General features: G+C 35.7%; 1 protein-coding gene across 1 annotated transcript; it reads right to left on the minus strand.

Moving 5' to 3' along the window:
* Positions 1–1409: 1409 nt before the first annotated feature.
* LOC142179047 (cationic amino acid transporter 4, vacuolar-like) lies at positions 1410–16158 on the minus strand. Its single transcript, XM_075248853.1, has 14 exons — positions 16035–16158; positions 14266–14467; positions 13986–14070; positions 12346–12480; positions 12114–12232; positions 11938–12034; positions 6008–6180; positions 5856–5922; positions 3516–3674; positions 3311–3423; positions 3151–3238; positions 2424–2453; positions 1785–2079; positions 1410–1663 (listed from the first exon to the last, which is right to left on the minus strand). The coding sequence occupies exons 1-14, from the start codon at positions 16156–16158 to the stop codon at positions 1410–1412; spliced, it is 1941 nt and encodes a 646-aa protein (XP_075104954.1).
* Positions 16159–26357: the final 10199 nt, after the last annotated feature.

Raw genomic sequence — 26357 nt, forward strand, 5'->3', positions numbered from 1 at the left:
CAATAAGCAGTGCAGTGACAAGGTCCTAGAAAATAGTACGAGCACAACATGTACCACTGGCATACTAAAACACGACACTGACTGATTAGACTTACACACACAGCGGAGTAGAAAAACGCTCAACTACCTACTAACCTTCAACCCTAATGCTCTCCCTCCATACCTTCCTATCAAAGGTCATGTCCTCGGTGAGCTGAAATTGCGTCATGTCCTGCCTGATCACCTCTCCTCAATACTTCTTTGGCCGCCCTCTGCCTCTCCTCATACTCGTCAGAGCCAACCGCTCGCACCTCCTAACCGGGGCATCTAGGCTTCTCCTCTGCACATGCCTGAACCATCTAAGCTTCACTTCCCTGGATAATCGACCCAAGGTACTTAAAACTTTCTTTCTTGGGGATGACTTGTGAATCAAGCCTCACGTTGCTGTCCACTTACTCCGTAACAATCACTGAACTTGCACTCCAAGTACTCAGTCTTAGTCCTGCTCAACTTGAAACCTTTTGACTTAAGGGTTTGTCTCCAAACCTCCAGCCTCTCGTCAACACCTCCTCGCGTCTCATCAATCAGAACTATATCATTAGCAAATAACATATACCATGGCACATCCCCTTGAATATGGTGCGTCTGTGCGTCCATTGCCAGAGCAAATAAGAAAGGGCTGAGCGCAGATCCTTGGTGTTACCCCATAACCACCAGAAAATGCTCCGAGTCTTCTCCTACTGTCCTAACCTGAGTCTTGGCTCCATCATACATGTCCTTAATCACACTAATGTATGCTACCGGGACACCTTTTACCTCCAAGCATCTCCAAAGAACCTCTCTTGGGACCTTGTCGTATGTTTTCTCTAGGTCAATAAACACCATGTACAAATCCTTCCTCCTATCCCTGTATTGTTCCACCAACCTCCGAATAAGATGAATAGTTTCCGTAGTTGAACGACCCGGCATGAATCCAAGTTGGTCCTCAAATATAGACACTGACCTCCTCACCCTCGCTTCCACCACCCTCTCCTACACTTTTATCGTATGACTAAGCAACTTGATACCCCTATAGTTGTTACAATTCTGGATATCACCTTCTCAAAAAATATATCACCTTTGTTCTTGTACAACGAAATCATTGTACTCCACCTCCATTCCTCTGACATCTTATTCGTCTTAAAAATAACATTGAACAGCCCGGTCAGCCACTCCAGGCCCTCTCTGCCGATATACCTCCAAAATTCAACAGGGATCTCGTCCGGCCCAGTTGCTCTGCCCCTGTTCATCTTACGCATAGCGCCCACGACCTCCTCAACCTTAATGCGCCTACAGTACCTAAAATCACGGCGACTCTCGGAGTAGTCCAAATCACCCAACACAATGTCTTTGTCCCCTTCTTCATCCAGAAGTTTAGGAAAATAAGTCTGTCATCTCCTCTTAATCATAGCCTCATCCATTAAAACTCTGCCTTCATCGTCTTTGATGCACCTCACTTGATCCACATCACGAGCCTTTCTCCCTCTCGCCTTGGCCAACCCAAATAACTTCTTGTCCCCGCCTTTGTCCCCCAACTCTTCATACAAACTACTAAACGCTGCATTCTTGGCATCAGTGACCGTTAGCTTCGCCTCCTTCCTAGCCTTCTTATACCCTACTAAGTTCGCTCTTCTATCCTCCTTGTCTGTACTCTACACTAACTTCAAGAAAGCCGGTTTCTTTGCTTCCACTTTTCCCTGAAACTCTTCATTCCACCACCAATCTCCTCTGTGCCCGCCCAAGTAACCCTTTGAGACCCTTAATACTCGCATCCTTACTACTACTCCACACACCCAACACCCTCAATTTCCCCTTCAACTCCTGTGCTTTATCCTTAGACAAAGCTCCCCACCTGATCATCGAGCGACCCCATATAACCCGTTTCTTCCTCTTCATCATGATGTCGACGTCCATCACCAACAGCCTATGCTGCGACGCGAGGGACTCACTAGGGATAACTTTGCAATCCTTGCACAAACCTTTATCACCCCTCCTGAGGAGTAGATAATCAATCTGAGTCTTAGCCACCGTGCTACAGAAAGTAACCAAATGTTCATCTCTCTTGAAAAAGCAAGAGTCCACAACAACCAGCTCAAAAGCCTTAGCGAGCGAAGTCCAACAGAGTCGTACCTCCTCCGTTCCTATCCCCAAATACGAAACCACCATGAACCTCACCGTAGCCTCCAATGGACATCCAACTATCTATAAGAGTAGGAATTCATGCCCATCTCTTTATTGCTCTTTATAAGCAAATAAAGCTCCTAACTTTGCGTCTATTACAGCCTCAAAGTAAGTCCTATAAGCCCATCTCATCCTTATATACTATTACTTCATGCGACAAAAGCCCGATAACTCACCTTACATCAAGTCCCTAAGATAGAAAGAAGAGGATACATAAATCCTACCTTAAATAGCTGAGACATTGACAAAAATAGCTGATAAACACATTAAAAAAGCATCATCAGTTAAACATCCTGACAAGTGAAGTTTTATTATGACTATAATAACACCGGTGACTAGATCATAGCAACAAATTATAGACAATGCCAGAAGACTTTTAATGTTAAATTGCTTAATCTTGAATAATCGACTGCAATCTTTAATTAATAATATGAGAAACAGAAGCTGCCATATCGGATATCACAGTCGCCAAATCAATATTTACAGTTACGTTCCGTACCAGTCTTCAATGAGAGAGTAAAACATGCTTTTAGGTATAAATGTGTCTGGCGCTTAAAATACTCAATCCACAACCCATTCCGCCCCGCTTCAGTTTTTTAAGAAAATTGTATCAAGAAGGCCCACATAAGAGCAAACCCGTGCCCCCCCCCCAAATTTCCATCCCTACCCTTACAGATTACTTTGTCATAAAAATGAATTCCAATGAAACAAATAAATGCTTAATAGGAATGTTACTATCAAACAAATTTCGAGAAAGCTTCATAAAAATGAATTCCAATGAAACAAATAAATGCTTAATAGGAAGGTTACTGTCAAACAAATTTTGAGAAAGCTTTCAAGAAAAAGACATGGTGATAAACTAATATTTTATGTGGCATGCATTTATATGCTCACTGTAGTTCAGAAACCATCAAACTCAAAATAAACTTAATTTCGCAGAACAATCAATACCATGAGAAGGATACCTTGAGCTACATTTTGCTCAAGAAGAGGCCTTTCAAGCAAATCTGCTCCATGAGCATCTAGATGTTGACCATTACTGTCCCAAGAATTATCAAGAGCTTTAGCTTCTTCTCAATAAGGTTATTATCATTGTGCAAATGATACTTACACATTTGATTGCTGGTCAGATGGCAGGAAAGGCAGTTCATCTGGTGGAACATATCTAAGTATCAAGATTGAAAGAGCAACTATGGTGAATGAGAGCAATGTGCCAACACTAACCTGCAAAAAGATGCCAAATTTTCTTACTTCTCATTAAATTCTTCCAAACTTGTCTCTTTTAAAGCACGGGAATCTTCCTAGTTATAGCTTACCATTCCCGCCAGTTGAGAGACATCCATAAAAAAGGCAAGGATTGCAATAAAGATACCAGTTGCTATGGTGCCCTTGACAGGAACTTGAGTGTGCTTACTAATGTCTGAAAAAAAGGAAGGCAGTAATCCATCCCTAGCCATCGCCATCAGTATTCGAGGCTATTTGTTTGCAGAAGTGGGAAACAAAAAAAGCACAAAAGAAAAGAAATTATGCATAGCAAGAAACATATATATTCACAACTGTTCAGATTTTCTGAGGTGCCAAATTAGGGGATCTTGGAATATCACAAGTTTATTAGAAAAAGATAAGATATTGTTTCTACAAAAATATTGAACTTGGGCTTAACTCAAACCCCAAAAGCTAGCTCATGAGATAATGATTGCTTAAGATAATACAAGGAAATGACAACTCATTCCCTGTACCGATGTGGAACATTCTAACACCTCTTTCCCTCGTGCCTAGTGCTAGACATTTGGAGCATAGGCAATATAACATGGGTGCCCCAACATTAAATAAACCAACAATAGTGATGCCTCTAACTCTGATACCATGTATAGAAAATGGAGTTGGGAAAAACTCAATCCTAAAAGCTAGCTCATAGGCGAAGATTGCGAAAAACAATAAAGGAGACTTTAGTCCATTCCTCAACCAATATGGAACATTCTAAAGGTTCCAAATCCAGAATATACTTAGGTTAGTTGGTATATGTTGTCCCATCAAAAGCAACCAGATGCAGAGGAAGAGGGGGCGAGGGGGTAACTAATACTTCTTTTAGCCCTGATACCCCCCGAAAAAGGGACATATTAACATCATGATAAGTAGCCTATGAACATGTGCAAGTGTGAAATTGATGGATGTTTATGTACAAAATTCAAGAAAGAAAGTTCTATCATCTGTATCATCTGCTGGGCTAGCCACACAAATAACTCAACAGTGGAACTCTCCTTAAGACAAAATCTTACTGATAGGTTGGTCACTGCCTGCTTAAGAAAAGGTTTAACTAGTCTTCACCAATTCTTTCCTTCGAAAAGAGTTCAACATTGGCTGCAAAAATGCTACTCTAATTATCAAGCAGAACTCCATGTTCTCAACCTGGTATTATATAGGCCCTTTCAAGTTTTACAAAACAGATGTAATACAGAAGTTGAATCACAAGACCTAAGTGTCCCAGGACATCCTACAACAATCTAGCCAGAGAGATACAATAGGAACTAAGTTGCTCGGATTCGGGTGAAAGTGTTCGATCAGGGTGCGGATCTAGAGGTCGAATCCTTCATGATCTAAATATTAAGATTCGGGGTAAGGGTCTAGGTATGGATATGGGTGACAAAATTCGGCTAAACATAATTCAAATATCTAAAAATAAAGTCATAAAAATATGTCTAAGTTATGAGACATTATGTGGAGTGCAGAAAGTTTCTCTTTTATTCTCAATTTCACCCTAGTTTTCATTTTGATTTCAAAAATCATTATATCTGTCTCAAATTCCTCCGTCGATTTTGGTCAAAGTACCCAAAATTGATTAATCAGATCCGATACAAATCCCATCCTACACCCACACCCACATCCCACATCCCACACCCACACCCACACCCACATCGTATCAACACAGGTATGGCACCGAAAGTTGAGTCCGAGCAACTTAGCCTATGAATGATAATATACTTGCAAGAAAACAAAATATGTCCAAGTTCCTAATTAAAAACCACTAATGCACGTCCCTGCTTTGATATATCAAGAGCATGTTAAAAAAGAACAGTTAATCGAGATCATCGAATCTATTGACCCGTCAAAAAGCTCCATTTAAAGGATAAATCGGTCACAAACACTGAAGGCTACATTTAATTAGGACAGTAGTTTGATGCATTTGGTAAGTCCTTGGTCTACAATAAGATGCATGAACAACATCAATAGAGATGCTATGTACTCCTTGAGTCTTTTGTGAGCATTATGCACTCGTAACTGATCTTGTCAATAATATTGGGATTATTTTGTCAGGGAATGTGCTTATTTACATATACCTATCCAAAAAGGAAAAAGATTTGACCAATTATCAACTAGATTTTGCCAGGTTTTTAAAAACTTGAGAAATTGTCTAATCAAATAAGGTCCTAGTTGTAAGACTACTCTCATCCATGATCACAAACCATGGTTTGACCTTCAAAAAGATACCATTGCATCCAAATTCTCTGGCTTTTTTTCTGTAAATGGTGTTCTTCGTTAATTGCTAAGCTACTTGGTCTTGTTCCCTTGAAGCAATCTCAATTCGAGTAACACACTCTATAACTAGAGCTGATTGCTTTTTTTGGGGGACAAATAACTGATCGCATATTCAATACCTGTGGAATAATTGAACCAATAAGGCTTGCACAAAGAGCATTCACCGTTCCAATCGTTATAATGTAACTGCAAGCCATAACATGAATCAAGTTTAAACAAAGCCTAAAACACAAGTTGAGATCACAAACTGTAGGTCATGTCACAAACTTACACAGCCCATTCCATGCCATAGCCTGCAAAAGCAGACGAAATTGGTGTATCGGGGTCCAGTGCGTAGTATGGAACTAAACCAACAATAACAGCTGAAACCAGCATATACAATATGCCACATATGGATAGCGCAATCCCTATACCAAAAGGCATGTCACGTTGAGGGTTCTTTACCTATTACGTCCATTGTAAGTAAGTCCATGTTTTAATTGTGACAAAAATATATTGAAAAAGTAACTCTGTTTCTATTGCTGAGATTCAGTAATGCAGAACCCAGAGGATAGCAAGAGATATGCTCAGCTACAATCAAATTAAAAAGCCAGTCAATCTGCAAATTTTTTTAGCAACACAAAGGAAGATGTAAAATATTTGAACTTGACATATAGATGAATAGATGATCCAACTAATTAAATGTTCAACATAAGTGCTTCTTTATGAAAAATGTATGTACAAACTCACAGTATATCCAATTATCCTAGATATTACAGCAGAAATTCTTTTATCTGATAGCTATAGCTGACAAGGGGCATTTTATGGATGCAAAAGAGATTCATAGTTGGGGGGAGGAGGTAGGTAAGTATTGAGTCAAAAGATGAGGTGAGGGAGACACATGAGGAATTTTATGTATAACCGCAATAAGATGTGGAGTGGAGGTCAAGATTTGAAGGAGAAGATCATCTTAACTGGGGGATGAGGAATCGGTTCAGAGAGGAAGTTCTTGGATGAGGAAGTATGAGATGCGACTAAAAGTAAAGTGAAGGCTAAAGGTCTCAAATATCACGGTGTCACCGTCACAGAATGCTTCCATAGAAGAAAGAATGATGTGGCTTTGATTATAAATTGTGAGAAGGCACGGGAGAAAATATGATATATTGATACTGTATGTGATGCAATACAAGAGGTGCCATTTATAGCTACTCTATACAAAGGGGATACTACTCCTATTCCAATGTGGGACAATTACATAGCTATCTCTAACACTCCCCCTCAAGCTGGAGCATATAAATCATATGTACCGAGCTTGTTACATATATAATCAATGCGAGGACTAGTGAGGGACTTGGTGAAAATATCTGCAAGTTGATCATTCGATCTCACAAACTTCGTAGTAATATCTCCTGAGAGTATCTTTTCTCTGACGAAGCAATCTCAATGTGTTTAGTTCTCTCATGAAACACCGGATTTGATGCAATATGAAGTGCAGCTTGATTATCGCACACAAGTTCCATCCGACTGATTTCACCAAATTTCAACTCCTTGAGCAATTGTTTGGTCCAGACTAGTTCACATGTTGCCATAGCCATTGCTCGGTATTCTGCTTCTGCACTAGACCGAGCAACTACATTTTGTTTCTTACTTTTCCAGGACACCAAATTTCTTCCTACTAAAACACAATATCCAGACGTAGAACATCTATCAGAAGGTGATCCTGCCCAATCAGCATCCGAGTACCCAACGATCTGCTCATGACCTCGATCCTCAAACAGTAATCCTTTACCTGGAGCCGATTTTATATACCGGATAATGCGGACAACTGCATCCCAATCACTACCACAGGGAGAATTCATAAACTGACTTACAACACTCACAGGATAAGAAATGTCGGGCCTAGTCACTGTGAGATAATTTAATTTACCAACCAGCTGCCTATAGCTTGCAGGATCGCTAAGCGGCTCCCCTGTCCAGGCAGAAGTTTAGAATTCGGATCCATCGGCGTGTCAACAGGTCTGCAACCTATCATCCCTGTTTCCTCAAGAATGTCTAACACATATTTCCTTTGAGAAATAACAATACCTGAGCTAGATTGAGCAACCTCAATACCTAGAAAGTACTTCAATCTGCCTAGATCCTTAGTTTGAAAGTGCTGGAAGAGATGCTGCTTCATATTAGTAATACCATCCTGATCATTGCCCGTAATAACAATATCATCAACATAGACTACCAGATAAATACATAGACTTGAAGCACAGTGGCAAAAAAACACAGAGTGATCAGCTTCACTACGAGTCATGCCAAACTCCTGGATAACCGTGCTGAACTTACCAAACCAGGCTCGAGGAGACTGCTTTAGACCATAAAGTGACCGACGCAAACGACATACAAGGAAACGAGACCCCACGAGACTCCCCCGAGCAATAAAACCAGGTGGTTGCTCCATATAAACCTCATCCTCAAGATCACCATGAAGAAAGGCATTCTTAATGTCCAACTGATAGAGGGGCCAATGACGAACTGCAGCCATGGATAGAAAAAGGCGAACTGATGCCACTTTAGCCACTGGAGAGAAGGTATCACTGTAATCTAGCCCAAATATTTGAGTGTATCCTTTGGCAACAAGACGTGCCTTATGTCGATCAATCTGGCCATCGGGACCAACTTTGACTGCATAAACCCAACGGCAACCAACGGTAGATTAACCTGAAGGAAGAGGAACAAGCTCCCATGCACCACTTGTATGTAAAGCAGACATCTCGTCACTCATAGCCTGTCGCCATCCTGGATGAGACAATGCTTCACCTGTAGACTTAGAGATGGAAACCGAGGACAATGAAGATATAAAAGCATAATGGGGAGATGACAGACGATGATAACTCAAACCAACATAATGAGGATTAGGGTTTAGTGTGGTCCGTATACCTTTTCGAAGTGCAATCGGTGTACTAGGAGCAGGATCCGCAGTTGGAGCCGTGTCAGGTGCAGGACGAGAACCAGATGGGCCTGATGTAGGGCGTGAACGACGATGATAAGTCAAGAGTGGTGTTCCTGTGGCTGGGGAACTAGGAGGGATAACACTGGACTCCTCAAAAGTTGGTATGGGTGAAACCTCTGTGGTTGAAGGTGGAGGAGGATTACTAAACTCCTCAAAAGTCGGTATAGGTAAGACCTCAGATATGTCATGGTGGTCAGCAGAAGTGACATCAGTTGTGAAGAAAGGTTTAGACTCGAAAAATGTGACGTCAGCTGACATAAGGTACCTATGAAGATCAGGTGAATAACAACGATATCCCTTCTGAACACGAGAATAACCAAGGAAGACACACTTGAGAGCACGAGAAGCTAACTTATCTTTCCCCGGGGTTAAGTTATGAACAAAACATGTGCTCCCAAAAACCCGAATGTCCTAAACGTCTGTGGATTAGATCTGGAGGATCTGTAACTAGACATGTTGTGGAAGGACTGAGCGAGTTAAGGTAGTAAAGACCTTCTGATTCACGACCTGTACCAATTGTCCGTCCCGTACTGCGGTCCTGCATAATAAAAGAATCATCAATAAAATATATACCACAATTGAGGGCACGAGTCAAACGACTAACAAATGCAAGACTAAAAGGACAACCAGGAACATAAAAAACTGAATCTAGGATGATAGAAGACAATGGGTTGGCTTGTCCAACTCCTTGTGCCTTAGTTTGACATCCATTGGCTAAAGTAACAGTAGGAAGAGACTGTGAATATACAATATTCGACAAAAGTGATTTATTACCAGAGATATGATCAGAAGCGCCTGAGTCCATGATCCATGGTCCAAGAGTACTAGACTGGGAAACACAAGCAAAAGAATTACCAACAATAGGAGTGTTAGTCTGGGTAACTGAGGCTACTTGTGGAGATGTTTGCTTACTTGCTCGATACTGAAGGAGCTCATTATATTCTTCTTTAGATACAGAAAAGCCCTGGTTACCTGTAGTCTCGCTCTGAGCAACGTAGTCATTTTTGGGTGGACGACCATTTAAGGAATAACACATTTCGCGAGTGTGTCCAAGTTTGTGACAATAAGAACACTTGGGTCTAGATCTCCCAAAACGACCGCCTCCTCGTCTATTCTCCATAGCTTGAGATGCCCGAACATCTACTGTCTGGGATGCAAGAACAGAGGAATCAAGTATCTGTGATGAAATCACTGGGTGACTTGGTGCTGCAGCAAGGCGAAGTAATCGAGAATTAATCAACTGTAGGGACAGTCAGACTCGCCAAAATCTGGTCTCGTACTGAATCAAGATCATGAGGAAGTCCAGCGAGTGTAAGAACTAGAAACATTTTTTGTCGCTGCTCTTGTTGTTTTGACACACTAGCAGAAACTAACATCAATGTCTCAAATTCCTCCATGACTGCTTGTACCTGACCCAAGTAAGTAGACATATCTAATTCTTGCTTCTTTAAGTTTGTCATCCGTGATATCACATCATAGAAGCGAGATATATCATTAGTGTATAACGTACGAGCCTTTGCCCAAACCAAATAACATGTCTGGAATGGCCGAAACAAAGGCATCAACTTAGAATCAATAGAACGCCACAAGATGCTACATAATTGAGCATCAATTTTTGCCCAAAGCGCTATCGCCTTTTCATCTCCTTCGCTAGACTGTTTAATCAGATGATCTTGCACACCTTGACCTTTACACCACAACTCGACAGATGAAGCCCAAGCTAAGTAGTTTGAACCTCCCATTAAAGGTTCCGAGGTAATCATAACATTAGAGTTTCCAGAACTCATGCTTTTAGACCCAAAAACATCAATTCCCAAAGACATCTTGTAAATTATTACCAAATAAGAGAAATAATCAACTGTAATCCACTGAAAATAGAGTAAGGAACACTGAACCAGAATAGTAAACTACTGTAGCAGTTGGAAAGTTACTGTTGCAGCCGGAAAATATTCAAAGTGGTCGGAATGAAATAAAAACAGTAGGGGTAGGATCGGAATTACCAGAAGACCCAACTGTTCTGAAGGAACTTTTTCAAAAAATGGCTGGAAGTCAACTTTTTGAAATCACTATTCACGCCGGAAAAATAAAAAAGTGGTCGGAATTTGGTGTAACCAGGATGGGTAGGCTCGGAATTGCAAGGGAAACAATCTGTCCTGAAGAGTCGTCGCCAAAAAATGGCCGGAAGGTGGCCCATGCAACGTTGGAACTTCGCCGGAAAATTTTCTTTGGACAGCTACAGTACCGCCGGAGATTTTCACTAGGATTTGGTCGCCAGACAGTGACTACTCTTGTGGTAGTGTTTGATTTTGTGCACAACACTGATCGAGACAAAGCAGACGCAAAACAACTTTGAAAGTCGCCGGAAAAAAGGGTTCCGGTGACTGATTTTACTTCCCGGAATCGCTGGAATTTATGCACAGCGATAAATCTCTCACGATAGCTCTGATACCATGTGAGAAGGCACGGGAGAAAATATGATATATTGATATTGTATGTGATGCAATACAAAAGGTGCTATTTATAGCTACTCTATACAAAGGGGATACTACTCTTATTCCAATGTGGGACAATTACATAGCTATCTCTAACATAAATAAACTAGTAAATTCTAAGATGAAGAGTGGATAGGCAAGTACACTTAGCAAATTGAATTGCATAAGGCATATAACCGTGTTAGCTAGAGCTTTCTTAACTCTTCCAAAGAGAATACGAGGTTGGGAGAGAAATGAAAACAGTGGATTCATTTAACACATCCATGGCCAGATTCTCAAAGGTCGTAAATGAAGACTCACACGTTTTAACCAAAGTTCAAGGGGGTTTGCGACAAATAAACTGGTAAATTCTAAGATGAAGAGTGGATAGGCAAGTACACTTAGCAAATTGAATTGCATAAGGCATATAACCGTGTTAGCTAGAGCTTTCTCAACTCTTTCAAAGAGATTACAAGATTTGGAGAGAAATGAAAACAGTGGATTCATTTTACACATCCACGGTCAGATTCTCAAAGGTCGTAAATGAAGGCTCACACGTTTTAAACAAAGTTCAAGGGGGTTTGCGACACGGAAATAAAAAATTGGATGCAGAAGTTCCATCGAACAATGACTCGACCAACTTTATATTTTCATTATATGCACTAAGAGCTAAAACCAATAAGGAAATGGCAGACTCCATGACAACTGGTGAAAAAAAATGGTGGCCTTTATACATTTTGCAGCCAATACCTCCTCCGTTGTGCTAGCAACTATATCAAAACCAATGTATGAAAAGAAGACTGTCGCCGAGCCAGCCAACAACCCATTTGCTCCAAAAGCAAAATACCTAGAAACTCAAAGAGATGCATCAATCCAAAGGTTGGTTGTATGTAATACAGTGAAACCATATAAAAAGAACCACTTACCCGCTAGAAACTTCATAGCCTGGCCAGCCAGTCTTACATCCCAGGTATGCACCAGCTAAGACAATGAACACTAAAGCACTAATATTGATGGTTGTAATTATAGCTTGCGCAAGGGAACTCTGCATAAGAGATTTTCCAGTTGCAAGAGTACAATGACAGTGCAGTTGAAGACAAGTTAGACATTAGATAAAGGAAATTGAGGAGAAGTCCTTTAATTGAGAGAAGGACGCACCTCCTTGATCCCAGTGCACAGTAGGGCAGTGATAATGAAAACTAAGATTGCAGCACCAGGATCTACTACAATTCCAAAAATGGTTTGACGAGCCAAAATTGAGGACAGTTTATCCATACCACCAAAGAATGAAGCCTGCAGACGAAATAGTACTTAATAATCGGAAAAGAAGTCCATCTGGTGAAGTGGGAATTAGTTACAAGAAGTAAAAAGGATGAGGAGTTTGAGTACTAAAATTACAGTTGCTGAACAAAAGCCTTCTTTTCAAGTGATCACAGATATATAGTCAAGGGGAAATTCCTTAGTGGAAGAAAATTATTCAGATTAAACATGGTACCAGCAATTTCTGGAGTACTAACCCTGTTAGTTCCCCTCATGGCTATGGTTTGTGGAAGAATATAAAAGCGTATGGGAGGAGCACAAGGAACAGACACAGTTAAAGCTAGGAGATGGCAAAATAATAATTTTCTGGTATGATGATTGGCTGGGAGATGATCCTCTAAAAGACAGGTTTCCTCAGTTTTGAAGAAAATAGCTGGGCAACAGTTGAGTAATGTAGTAATAATCAAGGCTGGGAAGTGAAATTTAGAAGGAATTATAATGATTGGGAAGTGACGAATATGCTAAGCTCCTTCAACTATTGTATAGCTCATAGGTTCAGCCTAACAAATCTGATTCTCTCATATGGAAATTGCATAGCAGCGGAACATTCTCAGATATAACAGTTTGAATGCTCGGGGCATTTGGGTTACTGTATGGCCTTGGCAGATGTTATACGAAAACAGTGCCCCTATTAAGGTACAGTGCTTCAGTTGGACTGCCACACATGAAGCAATTTTAACCCAGTATAACCTGCAGAGAAGAGGTTTGCATAAATGTAATCAATGTCACCCGTGTAGCAGGAATTAAAGAGGCAAATCATCTTCTTCTTCATTGTCCAAGACCATGTTTTAGCTCCTTTCCCTTGGGGCTTTAATTCACATGCTTTTAAAGCTACAGATAGTATGATAGACTGTGTGCAATCACTATGGCTCTTTCACTGAGGGCCTAAAGTATTCTCGCGAAACCATTCTTATTTTGGCATTGCTCAGGAATATGAGTTGTAGAGAAGGTTATTCAATTATTTCAGCCTAACTCTTATGTTTTGGTATGATAAAGAGAGGAGAAATCTTTTATACACATGAATGTTGATGCCATAGAGCTGCCACCGAGACTTCTCTTCGTCTAACAATGACTATCTCTATCTCAGAGTACCGTGAAATTAAATTTATTTGAAGGTGCTAAATTTCAATTACCCTGGTTCTTGGACTGTCCTAAATCATATCACAACTTTCAGTTAATGAGATATTTCAGAGTTACATTTCTTTATATGTGCATGTTCAGTAATTTCCCCTTCTTAAGACCTTTAGTCCTTATACATAATACAAATTTCGTTTTAAAATATCTCGTTTTTTAGAAAACCAACCAAAAGAAACGAAAAGTCTCATGCAGTGACTGTTAAGGTATAATAAAAATGGTTCAGATAAACAAATTATTGAATAAATAAGAGAAGAAAAAAGTAATTTCCAACCAAAAATGTGAAAGCAGAAAGACCTAGTTTAAGAATAAATAAATAACTAAATAAAGACATTCCATCGCACCAAATTGGGCGCTATGCCACGAGCAACAGCTGCGCCACCAAGAGTGTATTCGAGTATCAAAGCCCAACCAATTAGCCATGCAACCCTGAGTAGAGTAACATTTTCTAGTGGTCACTGAGTGAAGATATCCTATTAAGCAGAGAAACCATGGAAAATGATTTTCAGGATTGACAACAGACTCTGGAAAAAGTCTTTGCAATGATTTTCATCTTAAAACATTTTCTCCAATCAAGATGTTAAGAAACAGTATGGATGAAATGATAAGGAATGTCCTCTTTACCCTTCTCCAATGCAGACATATGAGTAATGATATGCACTTCCAGCAGATGGACAACGACAAGCAAGCTCCGCGTAACAAAATGCAGAGAGAGCAGCCGCTATTCCACCAATAAAGAAGGAAATGGTGAGAGAAGGTCCAGTGTGCTCTCTGGCAACTGTTCCAACAAGAATATAGACTCCAGCACCTATGGTTGCTCCAACTCCTGATGGAAGTAAGGTTAACAAATCAAAGATCAGTGATGCTTCAAAATCAACTCTCATTGTTCAACAAAAAAATGAGATGACGTCAAGGAAAAAATAAGGAAAGGTCTGAGAACTAAGTATTGGCATTGCCTGTCTAATTTTACTTGAAACGGAAAAAGAAATGCAGTCCTCTATCCAGGGAATAATGAAGAACAAGCAGTTATCGTTTAGAATGTCAGAAACTCAATTGAAGTTTACATGACCACTCAATTATTTTCAGCAAAAGTTCAAGGTGTCAGACAGAAGATCCACAAAGCGAAAGAGATGACTGAGATTAGAGAGGATGACTCACCAGATATACAAATTCGAGGATTCTCATTACACAAGATACCAGGTTTCTCTTTGCAATATTAAGAACAAGATCAAACCCATTCTAACAAAGAATTATACTCCACAAAATACAGAGTAAAAGCAGTGAGGTAATGGAGCAGATGAGGTTAAAGTTCAACTATGGGAAGCTACGGACAAGAATTTTCAAAGTCCTAATTTGTGTAAAAATGTCACAACTGGAGTATTAAATGTCAGTTTCTCCTACTAATGAAGAGGTGATACACGAGGTAAGATGTAGAAAGTGAACCAAGTTTATTTGACATAAGAGATACCTATATCAAAATTTCTGTATGACCAAAAGTTTCTTCACTGGATACTCATGAAAGTCGCAATCTACTAAGATGCTTTAAATAGTGTTTTTACATCTTTATAGCAAAGCTATTTCTTAATACCATAAGTAGAAGAAAAATAAAATTAAAAATCTGGATAGCTGCAGAGTTAAAGGAAGCATACAGTGTTGTGAAGCAGATTTCACGGCAACATCCTTACAATGTAGACTGTTAATCCTCTCTACGCCACTTTAAAGTAGGCTGACTCAGACACAGGTTCTTTTTAATCTTTTATCTACAAATCTCAACTTGAAGAATTCTGAGACTGCACTCTGTCCCTTTATTAGCCCCGTACTCCAGGTGTAGAGCCAATGTCTATGGGTGCTCAAACTTAACTGCAGTAGTTTTCACTCCTAAACTATGCTGCTAGCACCCCCACCAAATCCCCCAAAAACACCCCCCCCAACCAACCAAAACACTTCACCTTCTTGCACTTGGAAGGATGTTAAATGAAAATTTTGAATAGAAACGCTTTAAGCGATTACCAATTTTAGTTGCACAGTTATTTTCCCCTGTTCTATTAATTCTCTTAGTGAATTATAATAATAAGTCATTGTAAATTTGAACAAAAGCTTTTTCTCTCCCCGCATTTCTATTTCTTCTCTCCGTCCTCTAATCAACCTTAATAAAATTGTTCAGGAATTGTTCTTCCTCTCAACCCCTTAGAACTCTGCCCAATTGTGACTCCGGTGCAAGGGTTGTAACAGAAAAGCTCTTTAAACATTATTATCTTACTTTATGTTTTTTTACATTAATTGAATATATTGAGAGCACGCATACACAGCGTGCTATGATGTTTAGTTTACTTATTCCAAGTATGTATGGGCAATGGCAAGAGGAAGCAGAATCAAAGTATAGGTAGAGTTACCAATGGCTGTAAGGTCGAAAAGAGAGAGTTTTCTGGCCAATTGCTGAGTTGCGAGTTTTTGCCTTGCTTGGGTTGCAGCATCAACTCGCTTTCTCCTAATCAAACTTCCAAATCCATTATCCATCATCTCATTCTCAACGGAGCTCAAACAACTGGGCATATATATATATATAAGCAGTTCTTATTTTGGGAAAAATTAGAAGGTTTGTTTGTGTCTGTTTCGTTGAAAATTTCGAGGTTCGCCGAGTCCCAACTCCACTCTTCTAGGCCCACCCCTCATTCTTTGTTAAAATAGAATGGGCTAGCAGTTTTCTAACTGGAAATAGCTACATTATTTTAGAGGAAACTACACAAGCTACCTATTAAAACTAAAGTATTTACCCTCTTTATCCAATGTTAAATTTATTATAATATACTAGACTTAGAGCGTGCTACTCATCTCAATGACTAATTTTTTGTAAGAGAATTATATTTTAAAAAATTATATTTAAATTATAAAATAAAGTATGAACTTTTAAATTGATTAATATTGATCATATATAGCTAATTCAATAAAGCAATATTCACCTTAAATGTTGTTTCAATTTAAAAATATTATCAGTTGAATTTCACAAATCATTGTGTTTCCATTTTAGTTTAAGTAAAAACACATTCAATTAAGAAAAAAGTTAATATTCAAAATTTTAGCTGACTTGAAAATTTAAAATATTTGAGCAATAATTAAATAATAATGTTGTCCAGTGTGAAATTTGTTGACTTTATTATTTAAAATTTCAACAGAAAATTATAATAATAATTGGATATTCCTTTTAATTTGTCAAATATAATGAGTATTTTTACTTTTGAGTTATAGCTTATGTATGCCTATCTTTTAGTAGTTTCAAAGAAGAGCAAATCTGATGCGAAAAAAAGTTTAGTTGATTGTGCCTATAAGTAAACTCAGAGTCCTATTTGAAGAAGCGATAAGGATTCACGTTATTAATATTAGACAGTCCTAAATATTTTATAATTTTATTCACGTAGTATAGGATAGTTAAGATGGTATATTATAGTTATGATACACAATTCAACTAAGGAAAAATATTTATATATAAGGTAAGTTTAGTTGATTTTCAATTCCTAAATATTAGAATTTTCTACAAATAAGGAAAGAAATTCTAGTTGATTTTAAAGTCCTTAATATTAGGAAAAATAATTAAATTACAATTTTATCCAATATGAAATTAATTTTTAAAGGGTAAAAAAGGCGAACGATATTTCGCTAAGGGACTTCGTGCTTTTAATATAGTACATATATATATATATAGAGAGAGAGAGAGAGAGAGAGATAGATAGATAGATAGATAGATAGATATATAGATAGATCTTTCTAACTAAAATTAATTATCAGTCTATCCATTCTCAATTTTGTTTGACCATCTGAAATTTTTTTTTCCCATTTTAAAGATCCATAATCATGTAAATACTATCATAAACCTCCATCGTCATTGCCAAGAGTACTACACCATAACTTTTCACCTGATTATTAGTTATTATCACATAAAAATAATTGATGTAATTTCAAATGTGAAAAAAATAACATTGAAACTCCATATTTTCAAAATGCCAGATCTAATTTTTCATGGTGTTTTACTGTTGAAATTTGTTAGTTAATGTTTTTTGATGTGTAGATTGTACCTTCGATGCTGATTTTTGGAGATTTATTATAATAAAAAAATTAAATTCACCATTAAAGGACCATAAAGCTTGAAACTCATAAACTTGGTTTGTTGAGTTTTTAATTATTTTGATCCGATTCTGCATGGGTTTTATTTGTAAAGTTGATTGGAGGTTGTAGCTAAGTCTAAGTCAATTTGGTGGAGATTTTACAGCAGCTTTTAGAAATTTTGGTTGAAATATAGTTGAATTAGCAAAGAAAACGAATTTGTATTGTATATACCCAAATGGTATACAAATATATTATTTTAATATACAAATCATTCCAATAATATACTGTTACAGTATACAATATAATATAATATAATAGTATATTGTTATAATATGGTCATTTTAAAACTTTTCCATTGGGTCCTCTTTTAATTTTTCAACGGATTTCTCATGAATTTTCAAAAAAATTCTTAAGAAAAAACATTTAGTTTAAATATTGATGGGAGGTTGTGGCTAGATTTTAGTCAGTTTGGTAAATTTTAGTAGTTTTTTGAAATTTAGGTCAGAATTGAGTTGAGCCGGCGAAGAAGACGAATTTGTATCATATACCAAAATGGTATAAAAATATACTATTTTGGTATACAAATTCATTCCAGCAGTATAATGTAATAGCATACTGTTTTAATTTGGTCCTTTTTAAAAATTTTGAATATTTTTATTGGGTCCTTTTTTAATTTTCAACAAAGTTCTCATATTTTTTTATATTTTTTTCTGAAGCCAAACTATTTAGTTTTTAATATTGATTGGAGGTTGTGGCTAAAGTTTAAGTCAATTTGGTGAAAATTTTGGAGTAAATTTTTAAAATTTAGATTGAAATTGAGTTGAACTAGCAAAGAAGACTAATTTGTACTATATACCAAAATAACATAATATATACTATTTGAACTGGTGAAGAAGAATTTGTACGGTATACTAAATGATATACTATATACCATTTTGGTATATATTTTATTCAAACTCTATACTATTGCAATATACTATCTAAGTAACAGTATGCTATTATAATTTGGTCCTTTAAGAATTTTTATTGAGCAAATTTTCAACGGATCTCCCATATTCTTTTAATTTTTTTCTTAAACCAAAATATTTAATTTGAAATATTTGATTGGAGGTTGTAACTAACGTTTGAGTCAATTTAATGAAAATTCTGGAGTGGATTTTTAAAATTTATGTTGAAATTGAGTTGGACTAGCGAAAAAGACTAATTTGAACTATATACCAAAATAACATACTATATACCATTTGGTGTATAATATTTAATTCAATGGTGTATAATTTATTGCGTTAAATTGGCAAAAAAGAATTTCTACTGTATACCAAAAATAAAGGAGCAAAAAATGTGTGCAGAATTAGTTTGAAAAAAAAGGAAATAAAAAATTACTTGAAATAATAATAAATGAAAATAAAAAATAAAAAAAGAAAATGGAAGAAAAAAAGAGAAAAGAAAATAGTTATAATGTATAAGTTGTTTTAATAATTGAACGCAAAAATATGGAAGAATATATATATATATATATATATATATATATATATATATATATATATTCTTCTTAATTTTTTCAAATGGAATTAAATGAAATTACAAATGGAACAAGAAATAAAGAAAATAAACAAAAGAAAAAAAGATAGAACTAAAATTGAGTGTGAAATTAACTTATGGTAAAAATAATAATAATATGATATGGGCAAAAAATAAATGAACCGAAAAGGAGAGAAAAGAAAAAAATAAGAAGAAAAGGAGAAAAGAAAGAAAGGAAGGAAGAAAAAATAGGAAATTACCCACAAAAGCTATAATGGGTAGAAAGGGTAATTAATTTGATGGATAGAAAAGCAATTGGGCAAAGAGTAAATAGTTTTGTTCTTATGGGTAATTGTGTCATTCACCCATTATTTTAGTTGAAATATGGAAAGTTTCAACATAATATGCTAGCTTTGGAGCTTTTATAAATTTTCAGCATATTATGTTAGAACTCCAGCACATTATGCTGGAATGTCGTATGTAAAAAAATCAAACTCCTGCATATTATGCTTGAATCTTTTTTTTTAAGATTATTTTTTTCAGATTTTATCTTTACATAAAAAAATAAGTAAATTTTGATTACTTTTAATACTTTAACCATTTTTCAATTACCAATTGTAAATTTGATCATTTTTGATTTTTTTTATTCTTAGTATTAACAACTATCTTATCTTTTTCTTTCCCTCTGTAGTTTTGTTAAATATCAATAAAATACTCCCTCCATCCAAAACATATATATATATACTTTTTGAATTTTAAGAGTTATATTTTTATATTATAATTATGAATTCGGACATAAAATTATTAAGGTTTAAAATAAAAACTATATATTTAGAAACTAATAGCCTATTTGGCCAAGTTTTTGGTCAAAATACTTTTTTCAGGTGTTTGACCAAGCTTTTAGAAGGAAAAAAAAGTAAATTTGAGAAGCAAAAAAAAAAGAAATTTTTCCCCAAAAATACTTTTTAAAAAAAATATTTTTGCGAAAATATATTTAAAAATACTTTTTAAAAGCTTTGTCTAACATTAATTGTTGTGCAAAAGTAATTTTCAAATTAATTAGTCAAATACAAGTTAGTTCTCACCAAAGTATTTTTCTAAAAAATAAACTTTTGAGAAAAGGATTTTTTTAAATAAACTGATTTGAGAAATTTGGCCTAATACACAAGTACTATAAGTTACAACAATAAATAATTGATTCTCATTTGAAAAGTATTATTCTTTTTGAGACGGAATAAGTACTTGATAAGGATTTTCCTTTTCGTCACTTGATAAGGATTATTCTCCCAAAACGATCATTTAATTATTTTTCATTTTTTAAATTTTTTTCTATTACATGGAATTAATGAGTGGCAAAACTGAGTTGAAAGTGAGAACTGAACCCACAAATTCTACGATACTCTATATGCTTGGTAGTAAATAACCATTTACTTATGTAATTCGTTTTTTGTTCCATTAAGAATTTGCTTTATTATGGGTATGTTTGTTACAAAGGTTCAATTTTTTCATGTTTGATTGGCTTAAATATTTTGAAAAATATTTTTCTCATAATCTTATTTTCATCCAACTGGAGTAGAATATTTTTTAAAAAATATTTTTTAATTTTTCCATATTTGATTGACCTAATGTTTTGGAAAATATTTTCCTCATGACCCTTTTTATCCCATTGGAGGAAAATATTTACTATGTCAAGAGAAAAAATATTTTTCAAACCTTTTTTTCAACCTACCTCACCCTATTTCTCATTCCCAACTATCCCACCCACCCCTCAAAACAAGCCTTTGCCCCACCCCCACATCCATGCCCCCAACCCCTACCCCCACCACCCCACCTTACCCTAACCCCCCAACCCCACCCTTACCCCCAACCCCACCATAAATAGAAATATTATTTAGAGTACTTTCTTTTCATATTTTACATAAAGTATTTTTCTTTTTTTATTTCAATAAAATGAGTATCTATTTTTCATTTGGATTGCCACATCATTTAATACTTGGCGTCATCTTATTGGCTTTGAATTTGACTGGACTTACCATGTCACTTGATACGAGTTTGGGACTCAAGATGAAATAGTCTGTGGGCTTGAAAATAATAAAATGGACTTATTTAACTTGTAAGGTCCAAATTCTTTAACACACTTAATTGGCAAATAGTAATATGGGAGAATGACACAATTACCCACAAAAATAAAACTATTTAACCTTGTCTACCCGTTTATTTTTCTACCAATAAACTAATTACATTTCCTACCCATAGTAATTTTTGTGGGGAATTTTTTCTTTATTCTCCAATTCTTTTTTATTTCTGTGCTTCTTTTCTTCTTTTTTTCTTTTTTTTTCTTTTCTCCTTTTCTTCTTTCTCGTTTTCTTCTTATTTTTTTCTTTTTTCCTTGTCTAATTTCATTTAACTTCTTTTTTTTATATTATTTTTCTCTTCATAATCTAATTTCATTTATTGTTTTCACTATTTTTATTTTTTATTTTTATACTATTACTAAAGAAAAATTAAATTGTGTACCAATTAAATGTAACTAATACAACCAAAATATATTAACTAATATATGATACCAGTATAGTATATAGCTATACCAACAGGGTATACAATTGTATGCAAAGAGTTAAAAAAAAATCTTGTTTTGAGTTTCAAAATAACCACAAACTCAACAAACCCAATTTATGAGTTTCAAAGCTTCAAAGTCCTCCAATGGTAGATTAAGTTTTGCAGAAGTCAGAAGTCTTGGAATTCAAGTCATAGAATAAATCAAAACGAAAAAAAAGTTTTGAATTTTTACTTTTCCCCTCACGCTGGGTAAAATCTTAAAGCAAATTAAAAGGGAAAATGCAAGTGAATTTATGGGTAATAAGTATACTATTATGGTATATTGTATACTGTTACAGTATATTGCATATTATTACAATATACTATAACAATATATTGTATACTATAATAATATATTGTTGCATGTATAACTATATACTCCTATAGTATACTGTATACTGTAGCAGTATACTGTTAGGTAACTATGTGCCTTTTCGATTATGACAATATACCGTTGTAGTATATTGTAAATTATAATAGTATAATGTTGCAATATAGCTATATACTCCTACAACATATTGTATACTGTAGCATTATTATTGAATAACTGTGTTATTCTTCGATTTTCAGCTGAAAATTTCGATCTCAATCACCTCAAATCAACTCCAAATGCTATTAAATTTTAGTATGAACTTCCAGAAGGTATTATAAGCAATATTTAATAGCACCCACTTTGAATCAAATAAGAATTCTCCAAAATAAAAATTTTAAATTCAAGAGCTTCAAAACAAATCTCAATACATGTTCTCCTTCCATTTATTAACTCCCCAGCAAAGAGATACATTGATACTTGTTGCCCCCACTCGTATGGGCGGTCCAGATTCATTCCCCTCTATTTCAAAGGTCAGATTTTTCCCTTCTTTTTCTGCTTTTACTTTTACTACTACTTGCCAAATATAAACTCATTGAATTCCTTTTTCACTTGGAATTTGGGATTTCTGCATTTTTTCCCTTTCCTTTTCACAATGTCATTCTGCAAACAAGTAAAGAAATGACCGGAGGCGGTGGAGACATACACAAAATAATTATAGTGAAAATATGGGTAATAATTATAGGAGCTATTGTATGGCTTAAGGACTGTTTACAGTGAAAAAAGCAGGGGTGCTAGCTGTTGAGTTGTTTTTGATAGAGGATGGTCAGGTTGTTAGTGCGAATAGAATAAAGGTCGGGTAAATAGTTTGGGGCGCATGGGTAGGAAAAATAAATAATTTGAGTTTGGACATTAAATGGTAAATAGTTTGGAATTAATGGGTATAAAGTGAAATTTTCCCGATATCACTTAAAGATAAAGAATCAGACTTCGGGGGATTATCTAAAATATGTTCAATAGGAGTTCTTTGGCCTTAACTCAATATTTAAGCAGTTAATATAGCTTGGGGATGTCTCTGTTTTGCTATATTTATCTTTAAGGATCAATCTTGTGCTATATAACAATACTTGAACTTCAGTATTATCATGTCTCTTTTTGGTTGTATACTTGTATTGACTAGATCGGTTAAGAAACTTAAAAATCATGATTGTAGGAATGACCCACTTTATTTAAAGCGTTTGGATAGGGTTGAAATATTTGATAGTATTACAGTTAGGCTATTGTGATTGCTTAAAAAACATAAAGAAAATCTATCTATATAAAATTCTAAAGTAGGCCATGCAAATATAGTTTTCTGATAAATTCCGGTATTATGATGAACGGAATTCTACAATGTTATATGTTTCAATTCATTTAGGATCAAAACTTAGTTGTTGATGATTATGTTTTCCTTTAAAGGTTTAATCTATATAGGTGCTAATCCTTAAAGGTATCCAAGCTCTCTCAGTCCAAACGGACTGGACTTGTCGCTACCTCTTTTCTCTCTCACCTAGTCTGATGGATGTAATTTTGGGCATGTGGACGACCCAAAGAAAATAGGAGTCCAGCTCACCCCTGTCTTTTCTCATTTGCTCTTATCTGTCATTGTACATAATTGTTTACTCTAGAAAATGAGTAACAATTAAATTTGTACGCGATTTAAAGGATATGTGATTTAATTCAATACGAACGATTAAGAATAACATGTAAATAAGTTAAAGATAAGATAAATTATCAAACCAATCGCAATGTGATAATTAAGCAGGATCTTAGGTTGAACAGTGGAATCCGTCCTCGATCAGACACTCGATACAAGTTCGGTCGCAAATAAAGAAGAGAACAAATGAAGAACACTATTGAACGATAGCTAGAAGACAAAAATAAACTTTTACTGCTTTGATTTTCGTGTTATAATGTGGTAAAATAAATAAAAAAATCTTCCCCTTTATATAGTCCTAGTACAAGTCTAAATAAGGTAAAAATCTTCTTTTTCCTTTAACGTCGATATGTAGTTGATACTAGATGGATTCACGCCGTAATATTCGGTTAAGGGCGAATATTACGTCCCTCTACTCGTCATGTATAAACCGCGTTTCCCGAGGTCCAGAAGATATACTTGGTTTGGGTCCGTCACTTCACCGTGCCGGATCTTAAATACATCGTTCATTCCTCTCGGGTTTCGGTACGAGGGGTTCTTGGGCCTCGACTATAATCATGATGAGTCGTGTGTGAACACGTGATTTTTGCCCTATATGAATTACTCCCATAAATTCAAAACAAAATAATTTCTTTTTATTATTTGCAATTTTTGTGAATTTTGTGGCATTTTCTGACAATTGTTTGCATTTTGTCTATGCATTTTTATTTTTGTTTAATTAATAAAAAATACAAAAATATGTTGTATTTGCATTTAGGATTTGACTTTGCCTTTTTAAGACTAATTAGCACATTAGTTGTTTATAAAAATGGAAAAATTAAAAAAAATATAGTTTAATTTGCACTTTAAGTTTTAATTTTTGAATTTCGAGTAGTTTTCTTTTAATTTGCTTTCTTAATTAATTGTGATAACTATTATTTGGGTTTAATTAGTGTTTTGATAGGGTAATTAGGTTTTAGGATTTAATTTTAATTTTAATTTAATTTTGAAAAAAGAAGAAAAAAATTGTTGAAAAAAAATTGATTAGCAAATTGGAAAAATAAAAGGTGTGTAAAGACAGATTTGGGCCAAATTTAAATAGATAACCCATGACCCTCGAATAGTTAAGTCGAATTCTTAGAAATCGAGGCGTCCTTTAGTTGAATTTCCATGGCCCTTGCGAAACTGCAAACGCGTAGTTGCTTTAGGCGCGTCATTTTAATAATTTACCTTCCTAAATTCAGGCGCTCATTTATGTGACCCAAATCTAAATCCCAACAATGTTATATGAAATGTGTTGCAAACTACGGGTGCATTTATGTGACGTGGTTCGAGACATATTTTAAATGACGTTGCAATCTTCCTAAAAATGAATAAAAACGGCTATAAAGTTAAAATCGAACCATAGGCTAAAATATGTATTAAAATTAGACAATAGGCCAATAATAACAGTTGAGCGACCGTGCTAGAACCACGAAATCCGGGAATGCCTAACCCCTTCTCCCGTGTTAACAGAATTCTTTACCCAGATTTCTGTGTTCGCGGACTGTAATATAGAGTTAGTCTTTCCTCGATTCGGGATTTTAAACCAGTGACTTGGGACACCATAAATTATCCCAAGTGGCGACTCTGAATTTTAAATAAAATAATCCCGTTTCGATTGTCACTTTAAGTTGAAAAAACTCCCTTATATACTCCCTTCTCGGGGGTGTAGGTAAAAAGGAGGTGTGACAGCTCTAGCGACTCTGCTGGGGAACCAATACAGAATCTCTGGTTCAGGGTTCAGAATTCGAGCTTAGATGAATTGTTATATTTGGCTTTACTTATTATCTGATTTTATTACATGTTTGGGCCTAATGTGCTAAATGTTGCTTTTTACCGCTTTGATATTATCTGAACTGTATATATAAACTGCTACAAAACCCCTCTCTTCTCTCTTCCGAGGAGTGCACGCTGGTCGTGACTTCTTTCTGTTAGTGTCATATCCCAAATAGAACAAGTTTCAGACAAGTTGCAAAGCCGGATGATCTTTTGGTTACTGATACGCAGCCCCTCCCTCCCGGTTTGAGTTGTCCGCTCGGTTAAGCCAGGTCTAGAACAAATAAACCCAGGTTTTAAACCTAGTATAATAATACCTTATGCTGGATCCCTAGTAGGAACGTTTGTTTGCATCATGTGCATTTTGACATTGGAGACTCAACACAGGGGTTGAGTCTGTCTAGGACGGGTGTACCTGAAATGAAAAGACCATCCTAATGCATCTTACTTGCTACTTGTGTATTTATTGCTTCGGAGTCGAATGCTGACTGACTTTTGAATAATATGAGAAAGTTAAAAAAAAAGAGAATAGCAGTGTGAGGGCTAAGTGAGATAATCACCTATTTTGAAAAACCAATATCCCAAATGGTACTACTGAAACTCTGAAAAGAAAAAAAAATGTTTTATTTTGAAAAAAAGAGAGAGAAAAAGAGAGAGTTGGTTTTTGTTTTAAAATTGTCCGAACTACGCCAGTTT

Source organism: Nicotiana tabacum, unplaced genomic scaffold (assembly GCF_000715075.1).
Source record: "Nicotiana tabacum cultivar K326 unplaced genomic scaffold, ASM71507v2 Un00214, whole genome shotgun sequence".
Lineage (NCBI taxonomy): Eukaryota > Viridiplantae > Streptophyta > Magnoliopsida > Solanales > Solanaceae > Nicotiana > Nicotiana tabacum.

Coding starts and splice junctions, on each gene's coding strand:
- LOC142179047 (XM_075248853.1), bottom strand. CDS start 16,158: ATGGATAATGGATTTGGAAGTTTGATTAGGAGAAAGCGAGTTGATGCT. Junction 14,468..16,034: donor TTTCGACCTTACAGCCATTG/GTAACTCTACCT, acceptor TACTTCCATCAG/GAGTTGGAGCAACCATAGGT. Junction 14,071..14,265: donor TATGTCTGCATTGGAGAAGG/GTAAAGAGGACA, acceptor TACTCTACTCAG/GGTTGCATGGCTAATTGGTT.